Source organism: Paralichthys olivaceus, chromosome 22 (genome assembly GCF_024713975.1).
Source record: "Paralichthys olivaceus isolate ysfri-2021 chromosome 22, ASM2471397v2, whole genome shotgun sequence".
NCBI classification, from domain to species: domain Eukaryota; kingdom Metazoa; phylum Chordata; class Actinopteri; order Pleuronectiformes; family Paralichthyidae; genus Paralichthys; species Paralichthys olivaceus.
This window is the reverse complement of record NC_091114.1, coordinates 15,763,544-15,787,503: the sequence shown is the minus strand read 5'-3', so window position 1 is coordinate 15,787,503 and position 23,960 is coordinate 15,763,544. Positions and strand designations below refer to the sequence as shown.

General features: G+C 46.2%; 1 protein-coding gene across 3 annotated transcripts in view; it reads right to left on the bottom strand.

The window, feature by feature from the left end:
• Positions 1-908: 908 nt before the first annotated feature.
• The window catches only part of htr2cl1 (5-hydroxytryptamine (serotonin) receptor 2C, G protein-coupled-like 1), a 143,314-nt gene continuing 120,262 nt past the window's right edge, over positions 909-23,960 (bottom strand). For 2 of the 3 annotated variants that reach the window (XM_069518655.1, XM_069518656.1), the window contains 7 exons: positions 19,523-19,689; positions 14,769-15,714; positions 9,202-9,402; positions 6,245-6,408; positions 5,981-6,134; positions 5,339-5,574; positions 909-4,791 (listed from right to left, as the gene is read on the bottom strand). In XM_069518655.1, the coding sequence (XP_069374756.1) occupies positions 4,222-4,791; positions 5,339-5,574; positions 5,981-6,134; positions 6,245-6,408; positions 9,202-9,402; positions 14,769-15,180 (1,737 nt within the window). In that variant the 5' untranslated portion in view covers positions 15,181-15,714; positions 19,523-19,689 and the 3' untranslated portion in view covers positions 909-4,221. The remainder of the gene's footprint in view (positions 4,792-5,338; positions 5,575-5,980; positions 6,135-6,244; positions 6,409-9,201; positions 9,403-14,768; positions 15,715-19,522; positions 19,690-23,960) is intronic. The other variant, XM_069518657.1, reaches the window with a different exon arrangement.

Here is a 23,960-nt window from a genome sequence, read left to right as displayed (position 1 = left end):
TCATGTTACTGGTTTCCACCGTCATGCTGTTTCCTGCTCCACCACTCGGCGGCGCTGTTGCCTCGACGTTTGACTGTGTCGCTGTCCGTGGTGCTGAACTCAGTGGGCCTCAGTAATGACGTCATGACGATGTACCTGCAGAACATTTCTCCTTCTACAAACATCTCGACATCACAAATGTGAACTTAAAACTCTGAACTGAAATACTAGTACTGCAATGTTTTGTGTTTTACGTGTATTTTGTATATCTGGGTGTGTTTTTTTTTTTTATATGAGCCTGTTTCCTGTTTACATATTTTTAGAATCGAATAAATGGATTTTGTATTTACGTTATGTGAAATAAATGAAACTCAGATTACTTCATTTCCACGTAGCAAAATATTTTTGGCCCGTGCTGCCTGGAAAGAGTCGACAGAAACTTTCTCTTCCAATAATTAATTTGTGATAATTGGTCCAATATCCCGTAAATAACCGCAACGACACTGAGACGCAGGAGAGGCCGAGGGTTGAATTAGCTGCAGGGAGCTTTGGTTTCTCCTCCTCCAGCTGTTTGCAGCAGAACATAAGAGCAGACACTTTTATTAAATCCCCGGAGGTTAGTTGATTAAAATCACCAGAGGATAGTGATGCAGCAGCTTTTACCCGGAGGATTGTTGCTCAGTGGTGAGCTGAAGGAAAAAAGCTCAGGCAGAATTTAAACGAAGCCTTCGGTTCTCCACAATAAAACCACTTCTACGTCCATTTTGTCTCATAGTTCCCACCACTGACCCGTGATCTGTTTGTCCGTCCAGAGGAGGATGTGGAGCAGAACGAGCTCCAACACAGGATCTAGATAAAACCAACCTGCTGTTTGTGGAGTGGAGGGGGTGAATTGTGCTTAATGTACAAATGAATGCATTGTCCGCACGTTCGAGTAATATTTTAATAAATAAATAGCAGCATCACACAGAAAAAAAAGAAAATATACACGGTGTGGATGACGTCGTAACTGTCGTAGAAACTCAACATGTGTTTTTAGAACAAACGTTCACAATTAAAATGATATTTAAAATAAAAACAGCCACTGCAGAACAGAAGAGGGTTCAACACGGAAAGAAAAGATAAAGCTAAACCACGAGCGCCGGGTCGTACAAGAGCGAGACGAACCCATGTGTTGTCGGGGGGGGGGTGGGGTTCGTCAAACTCTGGAACACAACCTGCAGCTCTGGCTCATGACGGAGACGTTCACTGACAGAGTTTCACAGTTTCACAGGATCTCAGCGCTCTTCAGTGTCACCGTGTTCAACCCTTCCATCGGCTGCCAGTTACATTTAGGGTTGAGTTCAAGATTCTTTTATCGTCTCGGAGATATACACGTCTAAACATCTGCCTGATTTATAACCGATGTTTGTTTTTCTTAGAATTTAGAATGGAGTATTCTCTTTCTGTAAATATTACACATCGTGCGAATAGCTCCAGAAAACAGTCGTGATATTTGTGGGGGTGAATATCTGTCTCCCAGGTCAGAAGTTAGGGACCGTCTGTATTTTCTATGAGGTCAGTTCGTGAGGACTGATGACAGATTGTTTGTTCTCACCCTGACGCACTGGACATCCCTGAGAGACGCCATTTTTATTATTATCATTATATTGTTGTGCTCAGCTTTCAGGCCTCGTCAATGTCCGAGTGGAACTCTGTCAATAAGCGTCTCCTCATACGTCTATACACACCGGACCTGGATCGAATTATCAGCTGAAACCTTTTCAGCTTGTTTCTCAGAGCGACGGCTGTCGTCCGTCTGGACTCGGACAGAACTGGCATCAACGGGGACGACATGGATTCAATCCATCGACACGATCGATGAGAGAAAAACAACTGAATCAATCTCCGGTTGTAATTTGATCCAGGTCCGCTTCACACACAGGTACACAGGGAACAGATAGTTATTACACTGCAACATACGGAGTTGGCCGGCCTGTCTGCTCGCTCACACCCCCGAGGATCAAACACGACCCTTTCCTCTGAGTTCAGAGAGTCCTCTCTTCTCCAGTTTCCCTCATGATGGGTTGTTATTGTTGTTTTTGCATTTTCAGATGAAATGGCTGCAGGAGCCGTTTGTTCTCTCTTTCCTCTTAGTTTCAGTCGTAAAAAGAGGGAACAATACGAGCGTGTGAGGCAGAGAGGACCTTTTGAACGGACACGTCAAACATGCATGATATCTGCAGGCCAAAGCTCGGTACCGGCTCGCCAACGTTAGCTCATGTGGAACTCTCCGTGTGGAGAGAGGAGTGGTGACGACCACTGTGTAAGTCTGTAGCACACAGAGAGAGAGAGGGAGCGGGTCATTGTACAGAGGAGCACGGAACCAGAATGAAGCCGCTCCCCGAGTTTCATCGGCGGCTGCAGACGTCAGGCTTTGCTTCCGTTTGGTCCAGGGGAGGATTTGAACTTTGACCTTGACCTGAGGGAGGGGCCACCGCGGGGGAAGACTCAGTGATACTGTAAAAACGTATTGCACTTTAATAAAACATATTTATAATTTAACATTCTAATCCCTGCACATCCAGTTTTATTATTATTATTATCCCTCCACCTGTTGACTTGTTTAAATTTATAAATCAATTTTACTTACTAACACTTTATTTTCCCTTTAGAAGCCGATTTGTTGCTGATGATAAACCTAAATATCTTAAACTGACATTTAAACCGTGTTGTGAGGTGGGGGGGGGGTTCAGCTGACAGAGACGTGTAGATAAAACGTCCTTGATGGAGTCAGACGTCTCTTAGCGTATCGACTTCCTGTCGGTCTGAGGGGACAGATGAGATCTAAAGGTGAGTGGTCGTCTCTGGGGACGTTCTGACCACCGGGCTCAGGGTCTCTGAGATTCTCCAGGAGCAAAGCTCATTGATGAATATACACAATCACCTCTGGTGAGAGAAAATCCTGCAGCTGAGGAAAAAGATTTATCTAAAGTCTGACCTTGATTTTTAACAGTAAATTAAACGAGAGGGAACTTTGTGTCCTTCACAGACGCCTTGAATCCCAAACAGCCGAGATTTGAACATGTGATCCGTTCTATTTTAATATGTGACATCACTGCATCACATTTATTGACATCTCGTTTAATCGTCGATTTGTATTTTATTGTTGTTGTTTTTCTGTCTCTGAACTTTTCCACCATATCTTTGTTAATGTGCGTGTAAATAAAGATCTGTGTTGAAGATAGTCGTGATATTATTGCATCCCCCGGTTTTTGCAGAATCTTTGTCTTTGGCTTTATTTGCTCATTTTATAATTTAAGTTTGCTAACGTTGGCAAAATCAAGATATTATTAAAATAATCAAACAATCGTTATATTTAGTTCCTTTAAAGGATGAAAGGAGCGTTTGTGCCCTACGATTAAAAAATATTTTTATCTCTTGATTTCAAACTTTAGTTGAAATAACAAAACATTAACAAATTGTGGATCCTGGTTTGAAACGAGAAGCAGGAGTCTGAGCGTCTGCGCCGCGTCCGTAGCTCTTTCAGCCCCTTGTTCTGCAGTGTCACTCCACCGCCACCAGATGGCACTGTGGGTCCACCTTGTATACATTCGTCCAGCTCGCTTCTTCTGCGGCAGCTTCGAGAAAGTTTGCTCCTTCAGAGTAAAGAGCTCCTGTGTCTGTGGGTAGATTATTCATGCTGGAGAGGTTTTCATTCAGACACATTTGTTACGACCGCTGGCGTCGAGCCCGACCGGCACAAAAATAGATTTGGTTACGTTCGCTCTGCGCGGAGCTCAGACTGCATTTAGACTGTGTGAAGGCGTGAAGTCGCAGTTTGACCCCGGTGACCTCAGCGGTTGGTGCTTGATTCTGTGACCTGCGTCAGCCGGACTCGAGCGGGAGTCGTCTCTTCGCTCTGGATCTCAGCCTTCGTCCCCAGGAAGCGACTCAATCGTCTGTTTGTGGTACGAACCGACATTTTGGCAACAAATAAAAAAACGACACGTCTGAAATGTTGGTTCCGACACAGCGGTGTGAATCCCACTGTTCCAGGTTTGGTTCTATTGGTTCTCCTCACACTGATGTGAGCGCTGCACGTCTGTGTGGGGGTAAGGCTCCTCGTTGCAGACTTTCACAATAAGAGTCCCTCCTGCAGGACGGAGGCCCTCGAGAAGGCTGCGGGCCACGGACGACACGCTGCTCGCTCCAGCGTCTGCCGGTTCAAAAAGAAGACATGAAATGAAACGACGTGCACAGTCACACGCTGCTTGTGTGTTCACTGGACGCAGGATTGTAGCTGATCAGCGACAGCTCCTGCTCCAGCTCCGTCTCCGGCTCCGTCTCCGAGAGCATCCCCACGTTGAAGCATTCCGAGAGGCTTTGCGACACAATTCCAATTTGCGTCTCGTCGTCCGTCGTGTCCTCCGGATCCACCGCCAGCCTCCCGTTGTCCCCCTTGCTGCCGTTGCGACAGTTACTGTTGCGGTCCACGCCTGCTTTCCCGTGACTGCCCATGAGCAGCGGGGTCACGGCGTGCGACGGACACGGCGGCGGGACCAGGAGGGTTTTACAACTCTGTCCGGCAGCGGCCCCCATTTTGTACTGACACCTGATGTAGCTGGAGAATGCTCTCCTGTAGGTCTTATTGAAGAGGGTGTAGACCAGGGGGTTGACCCCGGAGGAGATGTACCCCACCCACACGAAGACGTTGAGGAGGTCGTGGAGCAGCGACTCGTTGCAGGAGCCGCGGCACAGGACGAAGGTGACGTTGGTGATGAAGAAGGGGCACCACATGATGAGGAAGAGGAAGAAGACGATTCCCAGGACCTGAGGGGGGAGGAGGAAGAGCAGAGAGAAACAGAAACAGATTAATGATCGATGATGTGTTTAAACTTCTTGAACGCAACATGAGTAGATTTGTTGTTCGCTGCTGAAACATTCTGAGGAAACGTCTTCAGATTCCCACAGACCATTAAACGTTACTTAGAGGAGACGTCTGCTGCTCCACCAGAATCCTGCGGAGGATTTGTTGCTGCACATTTATTTAACTGAGAGAAAAGCAGATGGAAGCATTTTATTCATTTTCTTTTTATGCATTTTCAGGTCCTTGGCGGAGGAGCGCACTCAGCACTCGTCCTTGTCGTCATACAAATACGATACCTGAGTATTTGTATCTATATGGAAGCTTGTTATCGTACTTTATTTTGAGCGTCAATCTACAAACGTTATCGAAACTCTCTGAGCGTGAAATAGTTTCCACCTTTAACACTTGCTGGGATTCAACCTGTGTTCATCTCCCAGCTGCTACATCACCTGCAGACCTGAGACGAGCGCCCCGGCTCGCCGCCGCCTGCCGCCGCTCTCCCATTCTCACCTTGGAGGCTCTTCTCTCGTTCTTTATGGCCTGCATCATCCCCCGTCGCCCGTGGCAACCCGACGTGTCGCTCCGCCCCGGCCCCGCGGCTGGCGAGCTGAGCTGGGACGCCGCCTCGGAGCTGGGGATGATGCTTATGCTGTCTGACTTGGAGGCGCTGAGGAGGATGCTGGGCTCGGCTCCTTTCAGGCAGCTCAGGGTGTTTCGTCTGCTCGGCGGGGGTGGGGGCTTCCTCTCTGTGGGCGGGGGGGGGACAAAAGAGGCGTCAAGGACCAGTCTCACCTTTTCGTGTTTGAGCAAATTAAAGGAAACACGTGAGGCTTTTCTTGTGTTTCTTTCCTGCACTGCGTTAAACACAACGTGTCACACTGAACTACTGCCCTGCCGTCGTATCCCTCCGCCAACCAGTGTAGTTCCTGTCTACGTTCATTCTTTCAGCCGACTCGTTAAGATGGTCACCTTCACCTTTGACCTCTGACATCGAATCAGTTCCTCCGTGAGTCAGACGAGGAAAGTGATGAGTTTTCTGATCGTTAGAGGAATTCAACATTTTACACTAACAACGGAATAATTAGGACGGAATCATTTCAAACACTGAACGGACGAGTTGAGCTGCTGAAGCCTGGTCGGAGTTTTTTTTACCTTGTGAGTCCGGCGGTGCGAGTGTGTTGATCTGAGGGAGGTGGAAGGTGCTGGACGGGGGCTGCAATGTGTTCGTCATCGCTGGTGTGTGCAAAGGCTGCTGGGAGGAAGCCTTCGCCTCGTATAGGAAGACAGTGGCCTGCCTCTGGAGCACCTGCACAGGACGGGGAGGTGAGCGTTCAACCTTGGCTGCAGAGGGCGCTGTTGCTCAGTACAAGTTGTATTGCGTCGCCTCGAAGGAGTATTAAGAGTATTTGCGTGTACCTGTATGGTGAGGCAGTACGTCACCACCATTATGACCAGGGGGATGAAGAAGGCCACGAAGGAGCCAATCAGCATGAAGCGCTCCTCGTTGAGGACGCAGCTGCCGTTGACGAAGACCTTGTCCTCGTTGTGGAGGCCGATGACGGGGATTGGCATGGACACACCTGGAAACAGAAGGAGACAGAAGAGGTTCAGGTTTATTCTTTTGTCCGGAGGTTTTCTTTTTCTGCCTCTGATCAGTTTTCTGCTGCTGTCGATGGTTCCGTCGCTTTCTCTGTTTGTTCCAGAGCGACTCACGTTGACAGGTTTTTATTTGCAACACAGCAGGTCGGTACAAACAACACGAACACCAGACGCTGTCATAAAACTAGAATCACGTTCACAAAGCAAAGTTCCTTCAGGAAAATAATGAAGCTGAAGCATGAGGATAAAAATTGGGGAAGTTATTAAAATTATATTAAATGAATGATGTGGTTGAATAAAGCAAAAGGAGTAAGTGTCATAGCCCGAGGAGGTGCTGATGCTGGTAATGAGGTCATACATGCACAAAATACACATGAGAAGATATGAATGTAAAACCTTCACTGCGAGAAACTGAAGCTGAAAAATTCCCAGTAAATCAAACTTTAACGTCACATTATTAAAGAATCTGCTCTAATGTCCCGTCCAGAAACGAAGAAGATATTTTAAAATGGTAGAAACCATCGGTCACAGCTGAACAACCTCCTGCTTCATTTACAGCTTAATTCAAACCAAACACTGAGGGCAGGCGTCATTAGCTGCAAACACACGGAGTCATTTCAGAGTAATGACCACGAATCAAGGCTGGAAGACGCAAAACCACCGAATCGTGACTCCAAACACAGACATTATATCCATACACTCCAGCGTTGTCACTATATTTATGTAGAGGGAAGTTTCTCCTTGTTCACACTCAAACGTCAGAGTTTAATCAAGTTACTGGTTTAAGGTGAAAAAGTTTCACAGTGTTGATTTAAGGACGTTACAAGGTGCAATGGAATTATCTGTGATGTGGGTCAGTCCACAGTGTCGGCTGTCGTAATTCATTTAGGATAAAGTGCATCGTCTTCTTCTGCACAGCCGCTGATCGGACCAACATCGAAACAAAACGTGCACCAGTGGCAGCTCCGCAGACACACACACACACACACACACACACACACACACCTAGGAGGATGAATTCATTTCCATAATTGTAAACAGGTTACCTGAATGTCCAGGTTACCTGTGGTGTGCAAACAGTTCAGACTAATGAGTCTGTCCAGTGATCTGTGTCGAGCCATGATTCATTCAGTCCGTCTTAAACAGTGTGTGTGTGTGTGTGTGTGTGTGTGTGTGTGTGTGTGTGTGTGTGTGTGTGTGTGTGTGTGTGTGTGTGTGTGTGTGTGTGTGAGACTTAACTCACTTAACCAGTCTGGAGCTGGAGAACTTTACCGTGTTAAATTGTTATTTATCCTGTGAATTAGTCTCATTGCTCTGATTCATATCTGAGTTAATAAAACTTTAAACTGTTCACGGTGAATATGTTATATTTCACATTTCAATTTGCCTTCGCAATAAAAAAAGCTCTGAATCTTCACGTGTGGATCCAACACAGTGTGATTTACACCAGATCGGCTGCAGGGATCCTCTGCTGGACGTTTCACTGTTAATCCTGCGTTAAACCCTCACAGAGCTCGAGCACAGCGGCGTGTGGCAGCTCAGAACCTTTAGAGGGGTCAAGGAAGCACCAGCGAGAAAACTGGGGTTTTCTTATGATTTGAAAGGAAGCGTTTGTGAAGGGAGGACAAAGGAAAGTGGTGGAAGTGAAAAACCTCTTGTTTAGTTGCTCTGGTTTAACCCAAGGACGACGTGTTTCTATGGTGACGTAAAGAACGGAGGACCCTCGTCTGTGGTTCGGTTACTCCAAGATGGATTCCTGCAAACTCATTATACACGATCACCAGAGTAAATGTGATTTTGAGGCGAGATAGCGGCTGCACAAGTTCGCTTAAAGCTGCAGAGTACACAAATTATTAAGGGACCTCCGGACATATATATTTCATCACCTAGAACCTTTATTGCAGCCTCGCCCAGCAGGATAAATACAATCAAATAATAATGTGAGAGGACAGATACTGTTTCTGTTTCTGGGGTTTCTACACAAAGTCATTTGTTGCTTCACCTTCTCTGCTGCTGAACTGACCAACTCTGTGTTTTATCGATTATGATTCCAGGTTTTTATTCTTTGTGTGAGTTCTTTTGAACTTTTGCTTTTAAACTGTTGTAGAAATAAAGATGTCGGCGGCTTGAACTTTAAAAATGCATAACGAAGAAAAGGAAGAATTACATCCATCTGCTGTTTTACTCATTTATATCAATCAAGGGGATCTTTATTAGTTTCAATTGATTTCAACATTTGTATTTTCTACTAGTGCAGGGCCAGTTTCTGTGTGTTTGGTCTGCGGTGATGCTTGTGGTAGTTTTCTTTCTGACACTGTTAAAGTGACCTGCAGCTAATGAGCTGCTGCAAATAAAGACCTGCTGCTCAACTAAGTCCACAGAACCCTGAGGCCACCGCTGCTGCACAGGGAGCTCTGTTCATTCACACTGAACCTATCTCATGTCCCAATTGCACCAAATTAAACTCTGCACTTCCTCGGTCCCTTAACAAGACACATGCCAAGTGTGAAGCGGATGAGACGACTGGTTCTGGAGAAACGTGAGCTGCGGACAGACACAAATTTAGACGTGAACACACTAAATACTCAAAACCTGCTTCGAATGAGTTTGTTATAATTCAATTTGGGAAGATGAATAATATCAACTTTCATACGTGAAGAACGCAGCGGAAGATCAAACTGGGATTATCTCCAGCTCCCCCGCGACCCTTAGAGGATAACTGGTAAACATAGTGGATCAGTCAACAACCATCAGACCACGTGTGTCACTCTCACCTATGGATATGGTCCAGACGGCGGCGATCTTCATCATGGCTTTGGTTCTGGAGTTGAAGCGGCTGTGCTCGATGGGGTTGCGGATGGCGACGTATCGGTCCAGGGAGATGGCGCACAGGTGCATGATGGAGGCGGTGGAGAACAGCACGTCCAGGTAGATCCAGATGGGACACAGGGCGCTGGGCAGAGGCCAGGCGTAGTCTGCAGGGACGGACGGAGAAAAAAAAGCAAACGCTAGAACCGAAGGAGCTTAAGATGCAGCGCGGAGAGGTTGACTAAACTTTAATTACCCAGAGTACATCACAGCACGAGCACTCTTTGAACGTAATGACTTCACCAGCTCTCATGAGGAATCAGGTTACGGTTGGAATGCAGCTTTTTCAAGTGTCACTTAGATGATTAGGATGATTACATAACGCTGTTTACATGGACGGTTTTATACTTTAAGATTAGATGATTCGTTTAAATGGAGATGTTGCCAGTAGGTAAAGTTCTGAAAGATGTTTCTGTACAAAGTTCTCTGTATCTGTGTCTTAAGATAAGACGAGACGAGACGAGACGAGACAAAATCTCTTTATTCGTCTCACGGCAGGAAAATCTACAAAAGCAAAGCACAAGGTCAAAAAATAAAAAAGATTAAAGGCAATTAAATTCAATAGTTGTTATATAACGGATCTCCGACACGGACGACAGCATGAGCCTCGCTCATGTGACGCTGCGTCGATCCCTGAGGACGAGATCCGTCTTTTTCCCCCTGCACAGGGAGGTTAAAGGTCACGGCTGGTGACAGCGTTATACCCCGTAGAGCTGGTAGCGAGTCAGTGTCTCGGCCCCGCTGCTCTCCGCTGCGATGAACAGCACGGGTCAGTGGATTTTAAAAATCAGTCTCCACCGTCACGCTGCAGCACTGTGTGGCCAGTGTGGCCGCCCGGACGACAGCCGAGGAATCTAACACAAACACAGCTGGGAGGAGTTTGGCGGAGAGAGCCGCCGCAAGAGAATAGAATCAATTAAAATTCAATCAATTAGACTGATTGGAAACGCGGCCTTAAATCATGGCACTACTTTATCTACCAGCAGCAGAGGCACTGTGGGGAGAAGAACAGAAGCATGTGGGGGGGGGGGAGGAGATGAACCAAACATGTTGTTATCACTCTGGTTCTTCTCTGTAACGTTCGAAATGTCGGGTGAATCTGCAAATACCGAAGTGAAGTTTGAAGGAGACGTAATCTGCTCGTCTTCGTAATTTTAATTAGTGTTGTTTCTTGAAAATGTCCTTCCTCAGACCGTCCACCGCTGCAGCTCCTCCCTTCAGCCTCTGCCTCAAATCAGTTTCAGCTCCTGTCTCTTTAAAGAAGCAGTAATCGTTTGAAAGAGTAGAGATCTTCGGGAGCGTTGACGTGAAATAAGAGAACGAGACAAAGAGCGGAGGAGAAGAACATCCTCTGCTCTCGCCTCCGTCACATTTCCAGTTGTGACAGCTTTTCAAACCTGGACGTACAGCGCCAAGTCTGAGTCTGAGCCTGCAGCTGTTTGTATGAGCGCACACACACACACACACACACACACACACACACACACACACACACACACACACACACACCTTAATCTCTGATTCGTAGGACAAGCAGCACGTATGTGATGCACGTGGACTGAATCATGGTTCATGTGTGTGTGCTGAGTAGGAGGCGGCTTGCATAACTTTTTAGAGGTCAAACACTTAGTGGGGGCATGACACACACCCACACACACACACACACACACACACACACAGGTGTTACTCAGCTGACTCAAATCTACTGTGAGAGCTGCAGCGAATAATACTGTCAACAAAACAACTTTTTGTTTTGTCTCTTACAGCACGATCTATAAAATACGATTAGTTTCAGAATTTGACGTCGGGGCGACCGGGTGAGCTGGCGGGTGAATTAATCATTTGTTTGTTTCTCAGCAGAATGACACAGAAACTACTGGATGGATTTCCTTGAACTTCGGCTTAAAGAACGGACATGGGCCACGAAAGAATCCATTAAACTTTGATGCGTATCTGAACAAAACGTTCACTCATTTCCTGTCTTGTCCCGTAACTATTCTATTCTCTGTGTCTGTATCTTGTTAACGCAGTTTGCTGCCCGTTCTCTCTCCCTCGCTGTATCTTGTATCACAGCCTCAGTTTGTATCCAGTAAATATTCATTCTTCTCATCCATCAACGCGAAGATGACAGATCTCATTTTAATCCACTGTCAGGGAAGAGGCCCACTTTCAATGTGTGTGTGTGTGTGTGTGTGTGTGTGTGTGTGTTTGTACATACATGTTCTCTCAGCCAATGTGTGCCTTCCACTCCGGCGCAGAGAGATCGTCTTGTGATAACTGTGATTGAGTTGGCCTTCAGGTCAAACACTTGTATGTGCCTCCGTGTGTATGTGTGTGCTTGTGTGTGTGTGTGTATGTGTGTGATCTCCTCCTGCTCAAACTGGTTCTCTAAGATCTCACTATCTCCTGTTGTGCTCTTATTTTGAAATATCTTATGCCCGTTTATTAAAAATTCATGCATTTGTTGACGTGTTTACTTCATGTTGGATTCCTCACTTTGGACGTTTGGATATTTTTTCCCCGTTTATGATTCAGAGTAATTGGAAAATGTCTGATTAGAGAAAATCAAAGTTATTTTCCCAGAGAAGCAGGTTGTTCCTCCGTCAGCTCTGCTCTGATTCAAAATGTTTTCACGAGCAGAAATCAGAATCTAACACCCCGCACAATGACTCGTCTGGACGACTCTCAGAACACAATGTGCATTTGAAATGAAGCTGCATGTTAAAGGTGTGAACGCCTCCAGCAGCAGAATCACACTGAACAACCAAACGTCGATCACAGCACCGTCACACCGTCAAACACAGTCAGTGCTTCCACGGTTCGTCTGATATTCTAAATAAGACAATGAGACAATTGTGACACACGGGCCGAGCAGGGTGGCAATAATCTGTGTTTCGGGTTTTGGAGCAAAACACTGAAATCTTTGTTCGGATTTAAGTTGCTGAAGTCAAAGTAGCTGAAAGAGGTGGTGTGGATGAGTTTCTCTGAGTGTGTGTGTGTGTGAGTGTGTGTGTGTGTGTGTGTGTGTGTGTGTGTGTGTGTGTGTGTGTGTGTGTGTGTGTGTGTGTGTGTGTGACGATGGAGAACAGGCCTGTTTGTGTGTGAACTCAGTTGAGGTCGCCTGAAAATGAGATTTCCTGAGGAACGATGATTTGATGAAGATGATGAGAATCATTATTCCTGTCCAGAGAGCATACAACTTATTATTACATAGTGTGTGTGTGTGTGTGTGTGTAATTACTCTGGAGGCTTAGACATCAATTACCTTTTATCATTATTCTGTTTGTTCCAATTAAAGAAATAACCAAGTGTGTGTGTGTGTAACCGCTGTGTGTGTGTGTGTGTGTGACAACTGTACAAGTAGCTAAATCATGATCAGCATCATCTCTTATCATGATTGCCATCATCGTCGTCATCGTCGTCATCATCATCATCATCATAATCATTCTTTCATTAGTGAAATCTGAATGATTCACTGTCGATTTAAATAGTGAGAGAACATCCTGTGTGTGTGTGTGTGTGTATGTGTGTGTGTGCGTGTGCGTGTGTCAGCTGTGGTTATCAATGCAATCAAGCACCGGTCTGCTGGATAACTCTGCGACTTGACTTCCAGGCTCTGTTTTTAAATATTTTTGTGAGGGTCCGTGCACGTGTGTGTGTATGTGTGTGTGTGTGTGTGTGTGTGTGTGTGTGTGTGTGTGTGTGTGAGAGATTGATTAACGCAGTGAGCAATCAGCAGCAGCAGCTTTGAGGAACAGACGGACACAGAGCGACTGCGTTTAGCTGCGATCAACCTGTTCCTGTCCTGTTCAGTATTCCTGAACGATGGCCGCCACAGAGCAGAGGGTGTGAACGCAGCACGTTCAGGACAGAAGAAGGAGAACTAGCAGTCAAGGTCACAGTGGTTGAGTTGCATTGTGGGTAATGCATACTCTGGGTTTGGACAGAAGATGAAGAATCATATTTAAGGGATAAAGTTTTATTCCAGCCTCTGTTTACGTATTTTATTCTATTATAATCTTTTTTAATGTGTTGACGAATGTTAGGCCTCAGCACGGGTGAGGCTCCAGAAACACTACATTTCCCACAATGCATCTCAACCATCTGAGGGTACAGAGTCAGGAAGAGGGGAGCCCACCAGAACCTTCTGTCCTGCTCCTCATTTCTGCTCGAGCCTGTAAGCAGCTCACGGCTATATTAGCCGCTGCTAACTACCCCTGGATTTCAGCGGTCGAGTTGCATGCTGGGTAATGTTGTCACCGGGTTGTCAGGGACGAAGAAAACATCAGTGACCTCCTGTTACGATAACATCTGTGTTGACGTTTTACCAGACTCACAGCAACTCTTCTCTCAGTCGCAGCCAAACTCAGTTAATCCAAACGTTTCCTGACCACGCGCGTGTCATCGGCTGGAAAACCAGCAGGAATCAACGTCGATGTCGAGACGCAGGGAAAACAAATCATCCAGCCTGATCACCTATTCTACAAACTGACTGGCCTGTCGTGAGGACGGCAGCGGATTCATATTCACTCGTCAGTGCTGGCAGCTGATCAGAAGGACACGTACTCTGTCATCCCAGACCATGATGTACTTTCACATCACGCCTGCTCGGTTCTGCACATTCAGACAAATATATTGGATCAAATTCACAACAGATGAGACGTTGGCTGTTCGTGAGCCTGATTTCTCAAATCTTTTATCCACACATTTGGCTGCGGTTTGTATTTTGATAATTATAATAATAATAATAATGCACCTGTTTTAAAAAAAAAATCCTTCCTCCAACTTCTCCAACATGTCGTTAGCTGAAAACTAAAGAGCTCAAAGTTCTTGGAGGTCAGTGATGTCGGTGGTTTACAATTACAGATAATCTGCGATCAGTATTTCCATACCTGGCTGAGAAGATAAGAGGAAACCAGCCCTTCTCTTTAATTTAATGTTTTCACTCAACATTGGAAAATGAACTGAATACACAGCCTACGATGCAACAACCCGCCGTCCTATTAAGCTAATGTGGGCGTTCGAGTTGAATCCTGGCGAGGATTACCGTGAGCGAGAACTGCAGCTGATCGATGGGACGATATCGCAATTACCAAGTTGGCATCCTCTGGCTTTGGAAATATTAGCGTGAACGTCTCCAAGAGGCAGAAATCTTTCCAGTAAACGCAGTGAAAAATGTTTTAAAAATAACGGCAGGGTGGATCTCACAGTGCTGACAACAGCTGGTGAGTGGGAGGATGCTCAAGTTCGGGGGGGAGGGGGGAGGGGGGAGGGGGGTTGCAGTGACGATTGGGTGAGATTTATAGGCACGTGTCTAATTTCAGAATAACACTGAGAAAATGTCAAGGATAAAATCTAGTTAGTAACTCGAGCACACATCTCCGCCGAACACATTTCACTGGAGATAAAAAAAAGGAAGCGTCTGATAACGTGAACACATCCTCACCAGAGGCGGCCGCGTTCTGAGACTCACCATAGAGGATGTTGATGAGGGAGATCGGCATGACCAGGATGCCTACGAGCATATCGGCCACAGCCAGCGACCTCAGGAAGAAGTTGGTGGCGTTTTGGAGCTTCTTCTCCAGCGACACCGCCAGGATCACCAGGATGTTGCCGCCGATCGTCAGTGCGATTATGACGAGTATGAGCAGCGCCGGCCAGTTTTTCTCCTCGATCACCGCCCTGGTGACGGACTCCTGGGTAAAATTGTCCACTCCTGCACTCATGGCTGCCGCGCCGCCGCCTCCGACTCCAACGCTCCCCCACGGCAGCGTCTGGTTGAGGTCCAGAGGGTTGTTGCTCGGCCAAGACATCCAGCCTCCGACCTCCAGAGAGGAGGTGGTGGTGCCGAAGCCTCCAAGGAGAGCCCTCGCTGGTCCGACCATCCCAACGAGTGACCCCGACCCCAACGGAGGTTGATGGTGGTTTTAACTCCCCTCCTTCACCAGCAGGGGGACGAACAATAAGTGTGTCTCCCAGAATGCTTCATCACCGAATGGCGGGCGGAGAAAAGAAATTGGATCGATGTCTGGGGGAAGGGGGATTAAAACAGGGCGGGACCACTTGGGGGACGGGGAAGGGCAGGGATGGGGAAGTGAGGATTTCAGAAAAGTGTTCTGTGTTCAAGTAAAGTCTCGCTAGCTGCAAACTCAAATCGTTTGCTAAGGGTTGAATCTGCCATTTGTTCCCAATCAGTCATTGGTGACAGTTACATTCTCCACACGATGGAAATAAGAGTTCAAGAGTCCCTAATTCAGAGCTGAATACGGAATCCTTCATATCCATGGCTGCTGTCTGCTTCATCCGTCCGTTCACCAGATCTTTGCTCTTCAATATCTGAAGTGGGACGTAGATATCGCCGCTGCGGTTGGTTGCGTCCCGGTAGCTTTTTTCGTCTTTCAGGTCAGAGTCAGGTTTTTCTATGGAAGGAAGAAACAACGGAAAGTGATCAGGTTATTTTCCTTAAAATTCCTAATTGTTCAAATCTCACAGAGACGCCCGTCAGGCACGGCTCACACAATATTCTCACGATCTTCTACGCTGCACATGACCGTGATGAGGGAAGACATCAGGCTCGGGTTGAGTTCCTGATTGGGTTCCCGTCCCTCCTTGTTTATTCTTACTCTCCGCTTCCCTCTTCATTTACACATGCATCGATCTTTCCAGCTCCTTGTGTGTTCCTGTGTGTCTTCCTAATAAATGTTTAGCGGAGACGGTAACTATCAATGTCACAATAGTCGGTTCAAATGAAGTGAAGGGGATAAAATGAAACAGAGGCTTTGACGTTTACGCTCTCACTCTCTGTGTGTGTGTGTGTGTGTGTGTGTGTGTGTGTGTGTGTGCCGGGTGAGCACAAGCACTGCATGTCCTCTCTATTTAACCTTACCACTCAGACAGCTCCGGGATTTAACACCTCATAAATGTCTTCAAGGAGCGGTGGAGGAGTGAGAGAGTGTGTGTGTGTGAGTGAGAGAGAGTGAGAGAGTCTTCAATCCAGAGCCTGAGAGACTGAAAACCAATGAGACATTTTCTAAAGGAGACGCATTCTACTCTTTTTCATTTTGATCATTTTTAATTAGCGTCGTTACTCGAAAAACAAATAATTCTCCTCAAACTGTCCATTGCTGCAGCTCCTCTTTTCAGCCTCTGTCTGTCAGGGTCGGGTTTACGTCCTGTTTCCTTCTGTTCTGTCCGAGCGCGAGCCCAAGAGAAGATTAGCTGAGCCTGACCTGAACCCGATGAGCGTTGAAAAATGTTTTGTCCTCAGGTGGAGTATTCACACTTTACCACAGACTGTGAGGTTCTAACTCTGCAGAAACACTAGACGACAGAAACATGAAAAACAAAGACATCAAATGTCCCATAAATGTATTGATTCATGTCTCAGAATGAAAAAGCAAGTGTTTGCGTGTCTGTGCGTTTGTGTGTGCATCTTTGTGTTTCCATCTTTGTGTGTGTGTTTGGATAAAAACATCTCCAGACGTCACGCTGAGACAGTTTATTAGGTGTTGAGTCTATGATAGTACAAACAGAACAGAAGAGGCGAAGTGTGTGTGTGTAAATATTTCACTCATTACTACAAGCACAACAATGAAACATCTGCTTCGCATTTCTTCTGTGTGGGCACGTTAAGTTTCTGTTGCATAACACAAACATATTGTGTGTGTGTGTGTGTGTTGTTTGCGTTTGGCATTTGTTTGTGTAAATTACTGTCGGTGCATAAATGAACCGTGTGCAAACACAATCGTTCGTCGAGATTAACTATTCGTACGTGGGCGGGTTCACTTTGTCGTCACAGGCGTCGGACAGATTATAAATAGTTTCAGGTGTTTTGCAGCCTCTCGCAGAACGACTCTGTGTGACCTTCACAGAAAACGATTCACTGTCTTCTGATCCTCCATCGTTTGGAACAGTTTGACACTTTTATATTATAACTGCATCCGAAGTTTGAATGTGGATGAAGTTCACTCTCGCTCTTCTGTTTACAGGTATATAAAAAAAAAAAACGAAACTAGGACATAAAGTTTATATTTACAGGAATCAAACTAAAATGAAAAGTTCCAGAAAATGTCTGGAGCAGCTGACTCGGACTCACATGCAGGTTTAATCATAGAGCTTTAGTGGAAAAAGGGCTCAGCGGAATAAGAAGAAAATCCCACCTCCTCCCACCGCGTTTTATCTCTAGTGCAGAAAGGACTTCAACAAACATCTGCATCTGAGCTTGAACCAGGCGTCAGCGGCGTGATCCCTGCGTGAGGCTCCGGCTTGTATCTGTGTTCCTCCCTCCAGGATGTGAGGTGGAAAATTCACAGATGATTGTTCGGATGAGACACACGTGCACCGGCTCCGCGGGCTGCGTCTCGTCTTTGGTGTGGAGCTAAAACTTAGACGATCAAAAGAGGAAGAGAAAACGCTGGTTTTTCATTAAACTCTCCTGTGGAGTCGAGCGATCGGTCTCTCAGAGTTCTTGTTCATCCTCAGCCTCCTCTACCGCCTTCCCTTTAATCTGTCCCCTCTCCTCTCAATCACTTCTCCTTTATCTCTCCAATCTTTTCTTCATCTAACCTTCCACCTCTGTCTCTCCATGCTCCCGTGCTCCTTCGCTCTCTCCTCCTCCTCTCTCTTCATCCCGGCTCCGTGATGTATTGCTGCTTTATCAGACCAGTTAAATGGCTCGCCTGCAGTGCTGTTTAGTTTCCTGTGAACTATGCTGATACCCTCCCAGAGAGGAGGCGATAGGAAGCAGCCTGTCTATGACACAGAGTGGTGCAGAGGTGATAAACACACACACACACGTATTCCCAACATGTGCATTTACACATCTAATCCTCATCTGTTCTCATATTTTAGGTTGTTTACAATGTTCTCTTATGTTATTTTCAAAGCTATAATGTTGTGCACCGTCATTTAGATTAATGCAAGCAGCAATCTCATTAATGACTTGAGGAAACCAAACAACTCGAGCGTTTTATTGACTATATGTGGTGCAGGCTTGTTTATTTTCTGCATAAACACGGCCAGGACAGACAATCAATCAATCCTGATAAAAAGTGTGGTCTGCAGCCTCCTTTACAAAGTCGACACTACGCTGTGAGCGTCCTGCTGTTGAGGACGATCTATATTTTGCTGCTTTCCGAAATGCACTGAAGTCAAAACGTTCTCCTAAAACGATCCAGAGGGGCTGTGTGTCAGAGGACACGGCACGTTGAAGACGTTTCGACAGAATGAACACAAGTATCTCAGGATGAAGAAGAGGAGACGTACACGTAGAAGACGAAGACGTCAAACGGGAAAGACGAGGAGACTCCAGATGTTTTGGTGATAAGGGCCGAGGTGTAAACAACAACATTGATCTTTCCGCAGCACGATTTATACGTCATGTCCCGCCCCCTGCTGCTCTACAGGCTCCGCCCCTCGCCTGAATGTCCGTCACATGTTCCTGTTGTTGTGAACGAGTCTGAGTCTTTGTGGCTCAGCTGCCTCACTTTTACAAATCCAGCGAGAAAATAACAAACTGCGTTGCAGAGTTTTATATTTTTGTTTTGCTCAGATTACGATTGATTGCTGTCGTACAAACAACCTGGTCGTTGCAGCGATGCTCCTGAGAAGAATCCCACTCTGTGTCGCCTCGGGGGCACCATCATAAATTTGGGGTTACAGAACAACAGAGCGGAAGAAATCCTGGCTCTGTTGTTTTCATTTCTCCGTCTGCTGGGCGAGCGCTCGGCCGAGTGGAAACTGCCCATTTTTCCCCTTAACAAGCCGCTGGTGCACCTGCTTGAGAAGTGAAATACATCACTTCAAGTGCAGCAGAGGCCGTTTCCCGGAGCGAGAAGTCAAAAACAGGAAAAAGTTGAATCGAGTGGCAAAGTGTCGAGTCACTGCTGCGGCTGGGACTGTCGCAGTAAACGATGTTCTGCAGCCGCGAGACGTAACGCTCCGAACAGACGATCGCTCTGTGGGAGGCAGTCACTGAAGATGCCATCACACACAAAGCACCGCGCTGCAGTTCAAACCTAACTTTGATTCTGCTGAGAGAGAAGCAGCGAATGACAGCAGAGCGATAACGAAGACAAAGGAGCAGGAGAAGAGATAATGTCACTGCAGCAACGAATGTAAAAGAAGAAATGATGAGAGGAAAAAGAAAGACAAAGAGGTGGACTATGAAGACAGAGAGAATAAGTGAGAGACGATGTCGTCCCAGAATCGGTAAATCTGGTCACTTACTCCTCCTCGCCTCCCGATCGATGAGCCTGACCTTTGCTTCTGTTTTCCGTTACCGGCGGCGGTGACCCTTCCCGACGCTGCCGCTCTCGCTCTCCCCCGCTGTATCAATCCCTCTGTCATCCGTCACTCCACACCTCCGGAGCGAGGGATCAGCATCATCCATCTGCCTGCAGAGACACAGGGGAAGCGAGGGACGACAAAAGGAAGAGTAAACAAACATGTCAGATCAAAACTGAGGTTAAAAAGTGACTGGAATCACACAAGCTCCCACACACACACACCCACACACACACTCCCACACACGACAACAACAACACAACTGCATGAACCATTAATCTTCAGTTCTTTCATCCACCACACGCAAGAATCACACGAGTGGATGATTCTTTGTATGTGCTTGAGTCTGTAAACTGGAAGAGATTGTATGTAAATAAACATACATTATATATACTCATATACTAAACAGTGGTAGAGATAGTATAGCTTTATACAGATGTATGTATTTAAATGTATTATTAGGTGTAAAGTCACAATAGAATATGATGTGAATATGAAATAGTACGTTCACATTGACGTCAGTAAACATAAGAGGCTCCCTCAACCAAAACAATCAACAGACGATGAAGCAGCGTGGGATCATGGGAGTTCTTCACTTTGCCGATGATGCGACTCACATCAGGTGAATTACGTTCACGCATCAGGACGTGTTTCAGGATCTGTTGCGTTTTCAGTGTCAAGTTGAAACAGAAGGAAAAAGGTTTTTTTGTCACACGAACGACGGACGAGCTGCAGCGATTCGACGTTCAACTGTCGCTCCGTGTTTGTGTTTCATTAGATATTCACACAAACATCACGAGGGCGTCTTCACACGAGGGTTTCAAGAGCGAGGGCCGTTGTTGAAACGCTGTTAACATTTACAAGCCTGTCGTCCACAGGAAGTGGGGATATGTGACACGGAATCGCACTTCACACCGTAGTGGCAAGTGGTGCATGCTGGGAGGGGAGGGATTGTGTTGCACTGTCACATGGGTCCTTTTCATCCGAGCCGCCACTCAGCCACGAGGCTAATGGACTGCACAGATGGAGCGTGGACGGAGGGGGTGGGGGGTTTGTAGAGCGAGGGCTGATGGCAGGAAGTAGAATTCATGAACCTTTTTTAAAAACCTCAAAGTCAGAATCTGTTTTTGAAATAATTTCTTCTTCTTGATCTCAAGCACACACCTGTAGAGTTTTTGTGGCTGTGTCTCGACCGAAAGTCTCAAAACTACCAAAGATCGAAGAGAAACACTGAAATCAAGATACGTCAAGAAACGAAATCTTTAAAACGAAAAAAAGAAACAGCACAAGTTCAATATCGGGCAAGAAGCAGCGCTGATGATGCAGGATACCAGATTTATTATTCCTGTCACGTCCACTGATATATTCACATTAAGTTAGTCGATGGAAAACTGACTTTCATTGAGCTGTAATTTTCAGAAATGCAGAAAGTAGTTTAATAAGTTTAATAAGAGCGAGAGAGAGACAGACAGAGAGAGAGAGAGAGAGAGACAGACAGAGAGAGAGAGAGACAGACAGGAGGTTGAATGTGTTTAAAGAGTCAAAGTGTTAAAGTTTATCCTCCGCTGGATGATGTAAAAGGCCATTAACACAAAGCTGCACTGCATAATCTGTGTGTGTGTGTGTGTGTGTGTGTGTGTGTGTGTGTGTTAGTGTGTGTGTTTGTGTGTCAGAGACAGAGAGGAGGATGGTGTGTGAACGATTTCACTTAACTCATAGATATTCTGTCTGTCAACCGCTGTGAAGGATCGCAAGGAAGTGTGTGTGTAGTGTGTGTGTGTGTGTGTGTGTGTGTGTGTGTGTGTGGGCAGGTCGACGTGTCGGAGGCATCTTGCTGCAGTGTGTAAAACTGAGCAGACAGATAACAGATCACTGGCTCTCAGACACAATGAGGAACAGAACAGAGCGTTCTTCAAATCAGAGACTCCACATTATACACAGGGAGAGAGAGAGAGAGAGAGAGAGAGAGAGAGAGAGAGAGAGAGGGGGAGAGGGAGAGAGAGAGACGAGGCGAGGAAAAGAAAGAAGGGTGGAACTCTAAGATTCAAAGGATACAAATGACATATGATGACAAAGCCAGAGAGACGGAGCGGGGGAGAGGGAGATGAATGGGTGAGAGGGGAGGAGGATGGCACCAGGAGTAAAAGACGACAGCGATGGAGGAACGATCTTGATGGATCTGTATGAGGGGAAGACGAGGAAGTGAGGAAGGAAGCAAATGAGGTCACAGGAGGAGAGGGCAGGAAGGAAACGAGACGAGCTCGACTTTCTGCCATCTGTCAACAGGAGGAGGATTTTTTTTTTATCGTGTGACTTTTGACAACTGAAAACAAATCATTTGACGTTTGAGTCCGAGCGACAACAAGTTAGAAGAAATCCCCTCGAGTCAGATTTGAAATATCGTGTTCAAGGGGCCAAAGACAGTGACCTTTGACCCTTCAGCACCAAAATCTCACCATCCCCCCCTCCCCCCCTCAGTTTTATTTCACAGTTGCAAAGTACGTGGATCATATTTAGCGCCAGACACGCACAAAGGACACAAGACGGGGATCGAACCGTCTACCTTGTGGTTAGTGGACACCAACGTTTTTTTTTTAAATCCTCACAACCAGAGCAGAGAGTCGCTGCTTCCACCGCAGCCGCCCTTTGAATTTGTCAAAAACCTATCGATGATAAATTAGCCCCGTGAAGTTCACACAGCCGAGTAATTTGTGTTTTTAACCCCAGAGGGACGAAGAAGGAGGGAGGTATAGAGGAGGGGGAGGAGGAGGAGGAGGAGGGGGAGGAGTGAATAAGGGGGAGAAACGGGAAAATGTCACTCAGGAGTCGATAAGCGAGGTAATGAAAATGAAGCGTTTTTCATTGCAATCAGTGCGAAACTGTACGAACAAATATAAGATACACACTCGCAAACAGGAATATAACCACACACACACACTCTTCAGCAGACAAAAACTCATTATGTTTTCTGAAAGGCGTCATGGCTATTAATCAGAAACACCCCCCCTCCTCCCCCCTCCTCCCTCCCCCCTACATCTAACAGCCAGTATCACTGAACTGAGAGACAGAGCGAGAGCGAGTGAGAGACACAAACTGTGAGGAGTGAATGAAGCACAAAGGGAGGAGGCACGGAGTCAACGCGACGTAGAAAAATCTTCAGAAAGCGCCTCCCTGCTGAAATTAATTGAATCCCAAACGGAAAGAGACGAGGAAGAAAAATAAAAAACCGAGTCTGTTTCCACGAGCTCAGTAAAAAACAATCCCCGAAGAAGAGGTGAGTTTAATAATCTGTTATCAGGAACACAAGCTTCGATCTCATGGATCCGTTTAAAGAGATTAGAAAGTGAAGCCAATGTGGAAGTATTTCATCAAACGACCAGCAGGGGGGGTGGGGGGCGACTCCGGCTGCAGAATATGTAATGAACCCTGCCTCCTCCATGTTAGCAGATAGGACGTGGAAGTTAAAAGTCAGAGTATCGAATAAGTTTATCTCAATTATAGTTTGGTTGAGCGTGTTTATCGATGGGACCTCGTTAATCTGAGACCTGAAGTCTGCAATAGTCTCACATAAAACCAGTCTGCTCCAGGCTGTCATCATAATTCATTCAGCAGCTGCACTTCCATCCACATTTATCATATCATTAATTCATTGAGAAAAACAAGTTCTGCTTCGAGTGAGCGTTTCTCCGCGCGGCTGCTGTTTCTGCAGCACTTTGGAGGAATCAGCACGATTTAGTCGTTTTCAAACGTTATGATTCACAGATCGAAGCCCGGAGGCAAAGATTCGACGGTTGTAGATTTATATTCCCAAAGTGCTCGTCTTTGATTCACGGCGTTATAAACAGGAGATACTGTAACGACATGAAGAAAGTGGGAATAGAAAGAAAAATAAGGGGGAAGCTCATGTGTCCTCCAAATCCTGTATCATCTGTCATATACTGTTTGTTTATCCTGGTGCGGTTGTGGCAATCTATTACTCTGACCTTGACTGTGTGTGTGTGTGTGTGTGTGTGTTTGTCTCCCGTTGTCTGGCAACAAAACAACAACTGGTGCTGACTTTTATTTTGCTTTTGATTTAAAGTTATGACACTCCCGCAGTGAAGAGAGCGAGAAGAAACCTCCTCCGTCTGCTGCGTCTGAGTGTGTGCACAAAAACACTTTATGTTCCGCGTCAAGTCTTTGTACGTGTGTTTATTTTTGAGTGTGTGTGTGTGTGTGTGTGTGTGTCCATATTCTCCTCCGTGCTGCTGTCAAGAATTCCATTAAAGCACAGTTGATGCATCAACATCATAAGCACAACAACAATTGGTACAGCAGCAGAGCGGCAGGCAATCAGAGGGAAATTTTACCGTCTCTAAAGAAAAAAGTTTCAATAACGGGC